Source organism: Pieris napi, chromosome 7 (assembly GCF_905475465.1).
Source record: "Pieris napi chromosome 7, ilPieNapi1.2, whole genome shotgun sequence".
In the NCBI taxonomy this organism is placed as follows: Eukaryota; Metazoa; Arthropoda; class Insecta; order Lepidoptera; family Pieridae; genus Pieris; species Pieris napi.
This window is the reverse complement of record NC_062240.1, coordinates 7,033,280-7,044,304: the sequence shown is the minus strand read 5'-3', so window position 1 is coordinate 7,044,304 and position 11,025 is coordinate 7,033,280. Positions and strand designations below refer to the sequence as shown.

The window sequence follows — 11,025 nt, the reverse complement described above, 5'->3', positions numbered from 1 at the left end:
TTGTCAAGCTGTATGATATAAATAAAGAAAATGTTATGATACTATATAAATGATTTTTATTTGTAACTTGAAACAACTTAAAAAAAATCCCCCAAAAATAAAAATTTATGTATCTTTAACGGAAAAAACTTTAGATTCTATACGAATAATTTAGAGTATAATTTTGAGCGCGTCAAGGAGAAACCGTGCGAACTTAAAATTATAGAAAGTACTGCACTATGTGCCTTATAAAGTTGATATGTTTGCATCTAATCTATAGTTTCGTGTATACCAAAGTCAATTATTATGCTGAATATTAAAAATAATATTTTTGAAGTTATACTTCTTTAGGCGCGTTATGAAAAATTTATGAAAGTGAAATTTTACGATGCGCGCGCACCGTGACACAAAATTAACAGAATGAAGTTGCCCACGGAAGATGCTACGGCATTGGACATAATTTAAAAAAACAACATTCGAATAATAATAGAATTTATGTTACACTTAATGTAAGAGAATAATAATAAATATTTATTTATTTAATTTTTCAAATGTAAACTGAACTTTATTGACTATAATGACTCCTTTGCCAGTCTTTGATTAATTAATTGTAATTAATTATTTGCATGCAATCAAAAACTATTTTTAATGATGCCAAAGAAGTATAACTTCTTACGCGCGTACATAGGTACACGCATCCTATTTTATTTCTCTTTTCTTATTGTTTGTACATATGTATATAAATTAACTATTTCAAATTCATGTGATTTTTTTATATAACTGGCGATAAACGGGCTGGCTATCACAGAAGGCAAGTGCGTTGCCAGCTTATAAAATTGATGAATTATTAAATATTGAAAGATAAACGCTGATAAATTCTTTAAACTTTCTGTCCAAACCTCATAATTTTAGTAATTACACTTAGCTAGTGTAGGTATTAAATTGACTTTAGTATATTCGAATACACATAATATTTGGCTAGTTAACAGATTCTAGTAAACAATAAAATTATACTTAAACTAGAAATTGAACTAATTCCGTGGAGATCTGAAAAACAGAACAGAAAAATGCTTTAAGTATGTTTATGTTTGTCTCAGTGCAACACAGCATAAACACGATTTGAGAGAAAGAGACAAAAGTACTAAATGAAATAAAGCCTGATTTTATTTATAAAGGGGTAAGTAGATATATCATATATGTATTACTAAGCTCTGAGGTTCCGAGTTTGATTCTTACTAAATATATAATTGTTTTGGGGTATACAAAGTATTGTCTAATATATCATCACCCTTTCATATGTAAAATTAATTTTATTACAAATTTTAATAAAATAAAACAAATATATAATTTTGTATGAAATAATCTTTCTAAAAATAAAATACAACTCTGAATCTTTAAATCTATCCTACCATTATCTTACCTATAGTTTTATTGTTTTAATACATACTTTATGTTTAGTAGAGCGCCTTAAGCTGCTCATAGGTGAGGAAGAAGATAATATTCCACGGCCCCATACGGAGCCATGTTGGTATGAAGCCTTTGTACAGCGCACGCGCACCCTCACTGCGTACTGTCTGCAATAAATAAACTGGTTGAATGACAAATAATCCAATGATTTCCAATACAATACTTTATAGGCCTCAGTGTTATGTCAAAGTCAAATCATTTATTTCAATTCGACCATCTAAAATGGCACTTTTGAACGTCAAAAAAAAAAATATATAAAGAAGATTCTAGTTGCCCCTTCCAAAAGGTAGTTTCGTGTGGAGAAGAATGGGCAAGAAACTCTACACTTACTCTTTTAAAATAGGTTTACAATATTTTGTTACATTTGTTAAATAATTATATGTGAAGACAATGTACTCTTAGCAATAAACTACTATGCTAAAAAAGTTAGTATATATGTTCCTCACATATTTACAAATATCGAAACCGAAATATTAACATTAAAGAGTAATAAAAATATTAAAAAAACACAAAAAAACAGTGTGTGAGATACAAAAAAAAAATTACATATGTAGCATTATAAATAAAAAATAATAATAATAATAACAAAAATATGCTAAAGCAAAAAATCAGCAACCAATTTGATTTTGTCCAGGCTCTATGATTGTCCTATGGAGCAGGACCAGCATGTATAGCATGTTCCTTTAATTATTCATTGCCTTTGTACAATCGTAAAGAAAATTTGAATGTAGAATTTGGGATGGCACTGAGCAGTTAGGTCAGATCAATAAGATCACCTCTCCTGTGCCAGACACATGTCAATCAGTGGCGTAGCTAGGTGACCAAGGGCCCTGGGGCAAATTAAAAAATGGGGCCCCACTGCTATGTAAACTGATTAGGTTTTATCAAATAAAAATATGAAATATACAAATACTTTAAAAATGCTAAGCTACTTAAGCTCTTTTTTGTGCAGGGCAGGTAATAAAAATATTAAACAGTAACAACATACTCGTAAATTACAATTAATACTTGATGTAGGTTTGGCGAAATAAATGAAATAGAGAAGATTCAAGGTTTTATTATATAAAGGTCGGGCCTACCAACTGACTAAATAACAATTATATTTTTTCCTAGCTTTAGTTTTCGCAAAAGTATCAATGACTTCGTTTAAATCCAGGCTTAATGCGGTTTTGTTTTCAATTGCTATCTAATTCGCGTTATACAATGTAGGCGAAATCTTTAGATTTGACACGATTTATTGACTTTAACGGACATCAATATGAGTGGTAAAATCAAATAAAATTGAACCACTATATTGACCAGTACAAAAAAGTTTATTGACATTAGCTTACTTACTCCTGATATAGCATGAGTTTTTTAACCGTTTTCAAAAAAAAATCTTAACTCGAATTCACAATAAAACGCACATCGATGAATAATAAAATGCACATATCACTATCCGTCAAATTGACAACACTGCCAACCTACAGAAAGAATTTAGGGGAATTCCCTAGGCATAACTTTTGAATTTCTCTCAAATTAATGTCTTGATTAAAGTGGGGTTGCAACCTGTCATATTTATTTTGAAAATGGGAGAAATTTCCAAAAGTTCAGAACGATCGAGATTTCTGGTAAGGATTCGAGGGCCCCCTGAGCTTGAGGGCCCCGGGGCACTGCCCCGCCTAGCCCCTGGGTAGCTACGCCACTGATGTCAATGTGTGGTTATGACATGCCCGTTTCTTTGCAATTTTGGTGTCCATACAAGCAAGTGCAAACTACAACCCTATATGAGTCTTGGCCTCAGGTTGCATATTCTTTGATCTTTTTTTCATATTTAAATCTTATTATAAGATTTTATTAATCTTACAAGTATCATAAGTTTTATACATATACATGTAAGATATATACTTCTAAGATACAGGCACTGGAGGCTGATCACCTATTTCCCTATTAGGCTGCTGCCTCGAATTTCGCGGGCAGCGGGGCGGCAGCGGCTGCGGCGCGGGAGCGAGGCGGCCAACGCATACCTGTTCTCCAAACCAGCGGGCAGATCGCGCGGCACTATAGCGGTGTAGTGTTGTGTTCGAGTTTGTGTAGTCGAGATATTTGTTTTTATTCGCGAACGAAATGTCTAAAAAACGGCGACATCATCTTTTTGATTCAAATTTATTCCTAACGCTTGATTTATTGTGGGCAAAAATATGTTATATGCAAAAATATAGTTCCATATGGGTCTCCTTTCAAAGATTGCTGAAATAATTTGCTCTTGCACGTCCGAGGTCATTTTGATACGTCACAAAAAATATGTACAGCACTATACTACAATGCATACGCGCAACGCGGGCGGTCACCGCTTGACTGGATTGCACCGCTCGTTACCCGCCCCCGCGCCGCTGCCACGCCGCTGTTTTCGAGAACCGGTCCATTTGATTTTACGCATAATATCCTGCCGCTCCCGCGCCGCGGCCGCCGCCGCCCCGCTGCCCGCGAAATTCGAGGCAGCAGCCTTAGAAATATGAGGCCTAGACCTAAAGAAGTAGTAGCGCCACTGATTTAATTATTTTTTTTTATACTTGTAAGATTGAATTAAAACATAGCAACTCTGTAACTCATGGAGAGATCTACACAATATAGTAAATCTATATTTTTTTTTATACTAATTATCTGATATTTAATTAAATTATTAATTTTTGATGCATCACGCCATCTGCATTTAGCATTAGCTAACTCGACACATACTTTATTTTTCCAAATATTGGTGAATTTATTATAACCAAACCTAACTTGGGATTGATTTGCTCCAGTTCAAACAATTTGTATGACAATACTTGGCTAAAGAGTGGCGGAAAGTTTCTTGCCAGTTCTTCTTACCCGCTCTACGCCCTTGACTTGCGTGGTAGTAAATGTAAATTTACAATTAATTTAACTTCTTTCAGACAATTCATAAGTGTACTTGTTTACCTACATGAATAAAGATATTTTTAGTTTGAGAGTAACCTTGGGTTTAGCAATATGAAATTCTGCCTGGTACGTTAATTTATTGTTTATTGATAACACATTAAAAAAAATACCTGTACAATGCAGTCAACGGTCCCTTTGTATATCTGTATACTTGGATCCCTCACTTTTCTTTGGTTCATAAGCCGCGTCTGAAAAGTTTAACAATACTCATACCGACAGATCCCAAAATTCTTAACTATATAAAATTAGTACATACATTTTCTCCTACCATGCGAAAACTACAACATGTGAAAATTCTCAAAGATGGACTGGCGAAACTGTTTCTTTTTCTAATATTTTTACCAGACATACCTGCTTGAGATCGAAGCCTTTTGTGGCGAAGTGTGAATTAAGGAAGGAAAAAGGCGGCAAAATGGCCGACTAATGCAACACAAAAAAATATGAGGGTTTTTTAAGGCACTTTTTGCCGCTTACCACCACATTATGAAACCCGAAATATTTCCGAAACAATGCGTATTAGGGTCCTTCGAAAAGAGTGTATCAAGTCCTAAAACCAGGCGTGGTAAAGGTCCATGGACGGCAATTAACATCATGAGGGTTATCTGTACTACATATTTATGCAAAAAAACCTTGGTTTTTCAAACACCCTGACAAAAAAAAAGAGTGTGTGTACTTATGTACTTATACGTATACGTACGTATTGTACGCGTTAGAAGTTATACTACTTTGGCGTATGGAAAAAAAATAACTAAAATGCAGTAGTGATTAACGATGAATATTAAAATTAATCAATAAAATTATTATTAGTAAATACTATCACCGTCGTATATGAAATTGATTAAATAAAAACACCAAAATAATATTTATTGATTACACTGTTTAATTGTACTGTTACGAAAAACGTGTTCTAAATATAAAAATACTAGAATATACAACTTGAACATAGTTATTATCGATTTTTATGCCACCTAGAATTAACTTCATACTGATAATTTTGTGTAACGGTGCGCGCGTATCGTTAAATTTCACTCTCATAAATTTTTCATGACGCGCCTAAAGAAGTATAACTTCAAAATGCATATGGGTTACACCTTTTAGTGACAAAGGTGACAGTTGGATGAACACTTACTTTGTCTATAGTTAATTACATAAAACAATTAAAACCAGTTTGTGGTTCACTCACCCTAACAACGTCAAGTGGTGTACTGGCTACAGCGCTACCAAGACTAGCGAGCAGACTAGACACAAAATGATTAAGAGGTCGGTCTCCTAACGGGGCAGTAAGCCGACGCTTACACGCATCATACACGGGCAACTCCACGGCTGCGATTAATGCCGCTCGTTGCGAAGTGGGTGCTACGCCCCTCCATAGTCCTGCCACCCCTTCTATCCTATGTATATCGATGAAGCAACGCACTATGTTGCGCTTCTCATCACCAACCTGAAAACATGGTTTGTTTTTTATATTTGTCACAAATACAGAAAAATTCATTGGGCGCATTAACAGTGTGACTTAATCGTGACAATGTAGGAATTTATATGTTGGCGTCTGTAATATACAAAAATGTGTCTAACCATTTAAATTTATATAATTACTATTAAATAAATGCCTCAACAACTTTTTGTTGTATGTTATGTTTTGTATAAAGAAAAATTTGTAATAGGTCAGTGTTAAAACTTAATATATTTAAATTAATTATAGGGGCCTCATAGCCTAGCGGTCTTATTAAGTGGCAGCTAAGTGAGGGGTACCGGGTTCGATTCCCGGTTCGAGGGCAAGTTTTAATTTAAATTTGTTCTCGGCCTTTGGGAGGGTTGTGCGGTACCGGGCGAGTGCTTAAACCGTACATTGAGGACATAGTCGAATTCTAAAGACAAGCACGAATTGTAAAAAATCCTATACTTGACGCTGGTTAATGCACAAATCGTGCCAGAGCCATTAAAATAATAATAATAATAATAATTATAACAATTATTAAACTTATTCTTAAATATCAAAAATAAGTCATTGACATATCACCTTTTAAACTTTGAATAAGGTTAACACTTAAACATACCTGCATCCTAACTTTAAGGACATCAGTAGGATTTGCTATTGCACTAGACAGCCCTCCTGCAAATGCAGCACAAAATGTGTTAGTTGCTAAGTGTTCTCGAGTACCACCGTCAGCCCTCCTGGCAGCAAACGCCTTCTTCAATGAGTAGTATGTCCCAAACTTAATAGTGCCATATGTTGCTTGTCTAAGTACTGCTGGCCAGATACTGAAAGGTTCAAAGAACTTGTCAATCACTTTAATATTAAAACAAATTCATAACATACGTAATTAATTTAATTCCTCAGAAAACAGGGCACAATTTATTAAAAATTTTAATCTATAATAAGTTTTATAGAAGATATATACATAGTTCACTCTATGATTTCAAATGGTTTTTGTTTTATGTTTGCATTTAACTAAAATTTTAAACATCAATTTGACAACATTTTGATTATAAATTGATCATGGCTAAATAAAATGTTGAGTTAATGATAAAAAATAAAAGACACTGAAAACAAACTCACCCACAGTAAAGCGCTTTAACACCCTCTTGTTTTGATGTTTTAACAAAACAATCCACCATTCCCGTGTATCGCAACTCAACATGTCGAGGATCTATCTTTTGTCCTTGGATCTGTAGCCGAGTCTTGGTTGTGTCAATAGGAAATGTACCTATTGAAAAAAATTTTTTTTAACATAACTCAATAATAATTTAACAAGATTGAATTACATATTTTTAATTTACTTAATGTTAAATATAATATTGTAATTCATATAGTGCTCTTCTTTCTCTACCTATGTAATTGTGCATTACTTTCAAGAAAGCAAACTCACCAAACTCTGCAACAATCGACGCTAGGCCGCCGTAAATGAACGGTCTCCAATCTCTATCTCCCATTACATGCAAAAGTATGTAAAGTTATAAATGCAATAGTTATAAAGGAAACCCTCTTTTTTTAAATTGTTTGTTTTGATATTTTAACACCACTATAAGTATCTAAGTAAGACTCATCTATTCTTTGTACTTAGTAGGTTGAGGTAATTGTAATTAAACAAATTCTTTCAAATAAATACATTGATCTTTTTCAGTTTTTCAGTAGTCGTAGTTTACAATTTGGAATACTCAATACACATGTAATACACATTCGATTAATGAACTCACGCACAGTGTTGCCAACGACACCGGGAATGATATCGCCATTTTTCACAGCATAAGTAGCCTAATGTAGCCGAATTTCAGGATAGTGTAGCCTAAAAAGGAGCCGAAATATAAAAATAAAATAAAATTGTAGTGTATATTTAATTTTAACTTTATTTATACTTAATCCAGAACACCCGAAACAAATATCTGTAGATCGTACAAACATATTTTGTCCCGAGGCGGGACGGGCGGGAAGAGTTCCTAGAGATTTCCTGCTTGCCTGACTGGAGGACAGGGCCCTCTTAAGTAGTAAAAAACATAAGTTCTTAAACTTACTTTTAAATTTTTTCCCATTCTTCGCGATAATGCTTCACATATTTGCCGTGTTTTTCCATAGTTTTTTCAAAGACATGATGGCTTTGAAATTACTTGTTACACGCACTGGTTGTGTTGAAGTTGAAGAACAAAGTGAAACGAAAGGCACAAAACATTTTCCCGACATTTTAATTGTCAGTATAATATAGATAATTGCGGTAGTCACTAACAGCAATATAGGTAGGTACATTGCACAGTACTACCTGCTAAATTTGGTTTCATAATTTCTGAGACAAATTCTGGGTGTTCCCCGCCCGAAACTTTTCAGATATTTTTATCGCCAATTGTAGTCCTGAGTAGCCTAAATAGCGATAAATCGCCAACGTTGACCACACTGCTCACGCACAGTTTTACACCAAAATCACAGATCAAACGAAATTCAGTGAGTTAACTGTAAAGTAGGCACGGCATAGACTTAGTATATACTAAGTCTATGAGGCACGGCGTGAGCACAGCCTCAACCCTTGTATTCTGCAAATGCAAACTCACGTCAGTCCTAGTGAAGACTGACGTGAGACGTGAGTACACTACTAATAATATGACGTATACCTAATATGCGCATTTCATGCTCACTTAATAAATCACTCACTCACACTCACACTTGTCACGTGCCATTTTGATACGAATTCGTTACTCTTTAAATATTTAGAATTACAAATATTTTCACAAGATATTCATATATATAATTGTTTCCCATTCTTGTATAAAGGGCCTACCGTGATATTCATTATTAAAAAAAACAGTTTCTCTGCAGTTGAATTGATATTCATTCAAATGACAGTTTGTTAAATATGCATTATATAATTTATGTAAATACTTAAGTTTACGTTTACTGTCAGTAAACATAGCCTTTAAAAAAGTATTATGTATTTTTCTGTACGTAATAAATTATTTTTATGCATATAAATTACCGAATAAGCACGCCTATCGAAATTTTAGTATGTACTTGAGAGTTGAGACTGCAACTCTAATCTCCAACAGTTTTATGATGATGACAGGGCTGCCAAATGAAAGAAAAACATGATCGTACACCAACTACAATACAAAAAAATCGTATTCCAAGGAAATTTTGAAATGAAAAGATCGTACAACATAAAAGTGGAAAGTTTTTATTTAAAATGACTGGCTGCCGTTGCCTTGAAGAGTGTAACTTTAAAACTCCATATTCTGAAGCCATTTCGACGTCTCAAACAGTGCACCTGGCTTTAAATTGGTTTTTACCGGGCCCCAACCAGTTCTTAAAGAAATCTAATTTTTCCCAAGTGGGACGATTACCATTTATACCCGTGACCTCGAATTGTCTGTTACCAGTTTTTGTAACATTTTACAATATGCTGATGATATTATCCTCTATCGCAGCTCAGGCAGTATAGGGGAAGTAACCCGTCGTATCAATTCTGCTTTGTATTATCTAGGCCAGTTCCCACTTTACTCATTTCATTTGAAAATCAAGCAATCAACCTGACAGATAAAGTAAAATTTTTGGGTATTTATTTTGACAATCGCCTGAACGGAATTGCCCATGCTGAATACATTATCAAAATATGTGAAAAAGGTATTAATGTACTAAGAGCAGTAGCGGGAGTTTGGTGCGGTGCTCACGTCTATTCTTTAAAGTTATTGTATAATGCCTTAGTACGTAGTTATATGGATTACTGTATGTTTGTTCTGGATTCCTTTAACAAATCAGCTGCTGAGAAACTAAACAAAATTCAATATAGGTGCCATAGAATCATTCTAGGTGCAATGAAATCCTCCCCCACTAATACTTTGCAGTTTGAGTGTGTTGATCCTTCTCTACACATCCTGTTTGCACACTCCCATAACATACAACAGACAGCTATTTTGACAGACTCTTTAAGTTGTTTAATGTCCATTAAAGAATACCCATTTCGCTGCAAATCATGTTTTCCCAGTATACTAAAAACCAGGGAGACTGCTCTCGTATCCCTGGAAACGAGACTGCTGATTCATGTGCCAGATCAGCTGTTGTGTCAGCTGTGGTTCTCTTGATCATTTCAAAAATTCAGCACAGAATCTTTGTGCTCTTGTAAAGACATATCTGGACAGAAACTGGAAGACATTTTGGAATGACTCCAAATCGGTTTTATGCTTCCATCCAACCAAATATACCAAGACAACCCTGGTTTTGTCACTATCGCAATGCAAATCGTTGCATTACATCCACAATCTCACGTCTGCGTCTTGGTCATGCTTGCACCCCTGTTCATCTAGCCAAGCTCCGGATAAGAGATCACTCTATCTGTGAGTGTGGCTTGGATGAAGGCACTGTATGCAGTGGCGTAGCTACCAAGGGGTTAGGCGGGGCAGTGCCCCGGGGCCCTCAAGCTCAGGGGGCCCTCGGATCCTCACCAGAAATCTCGATCATTCTGAACTTTTGGAAATTTCTCCCATTTTCAAAATAAATGTGACAGGTTGCAACCCCACTTTAATCAAGACATTATTTGAGAGAAAATCAAAAGTTATGCCTAGGGAATTACCCTAAACTCTTTCTGTAGGTTGGCAGTGTTGTCAATTTGACGGATAGTGATATGTGCATTTTATTATTCATCGATGTGCGTTTTATTCTGAATTCAAGTTAAGATTTTTTTTTTGAGAACGGTTAAAAAATTCATGCTGTATCAGGAGTAAGTACTTAAGCTAATTTCTATAAACTTTTTTGTACTGGTCAATATAGTGGTTCAATTTTATTTGATTTTACCACTCATATTGATGTCCGTAAAAGTCAATAAATCGTGTCAAATCTAAAGATTTCGGCTACAGCTCATTCTCAAACTCAAACTCAAAATATCTTTATTCAAGTGGGTAACCAAGTACACTTTTGAATCGTCAAGTTAAATTAATCATAAATTTAAATTTACTTTGTATAAGTTATAACGCGAATTAGATAGCAATTGAATCTAAACCGCATCAAGCCTGGATTTAAGCGGTCATTGATACTTTTGCGAAAACTTAAGCTAGTAAAAAATTGTAAATATAATTGTTATTTAGTCAGTTGGTAGGCCCGATCTTTATATAATAAACCCTTGAATCTTCTGTATTTCATTTTATTGCCCTGCACACAAA

General features: G+C 34.5%; 1 protein-coding gene across 1 annotated transcript; it reads right to left on the bottom strand.

Annotated features, from left to right (window-relative positions):
* Nucleotides 1–668: 668 nt before the first annotated feature.
* LOC125051232 (mitochondrial uncoupling protein Bmcp) lies at nucleotides 669–7,648 on the bottom strand. Its single transcript, XM_047651444.1, has 7 exons — nucleotides 7,257–7,648; nucleotides 6,947–7,094; nucleotides 6,444–6,648; nucleotides 5,570–5,827; nucleotides 4,497–4,574; nucleotides 1,427–1,553; nucleotides 669–1,026 (listed from the first exon to the last, which is right to left on the bottom strand). The coding sequence occupies exons 1-6, from the start codon at nucleotides 7,318–7,320 to the stop codon at nucleotides 1,434–1,436; spliced, it is 873 nt and encodes a 290-aa protein (XP_047507400.1). The 5' UTR covers nucleotides 7,321–7,648; the 3' UTR covers nucleotides 669–1,026; nucleotides 1,427–1,433.
* Nucleotides 7,649–11,025: the final 3,377 nt, after the last annotated feature.

Bases quoted from the DNA above. Each gene is read 5' to 3' on its own strand.
- LOC125051232 (XM_047651444.1), bottom strand. From the start codon at position 7,320: ATGGGAGATAGAGATTGGAGACCGTTCATTTACGGCGGCCTAGCGTCG. The intron at 6,649-6,946 runs GTGAGTTTGTTT...TGAACCTTTCAG, and splicing joins GTTAAAGCGCTTTACTGTGG to TATCTGGCCAGCAGTACTTA. The intron at 1,554-4,496 runs GTATTTTTTTTA...TATTTATTGCAG, and splicing joins CCGTTGACTGCATTGTACAG to ACAGTACGCAGTGAGGGTGC.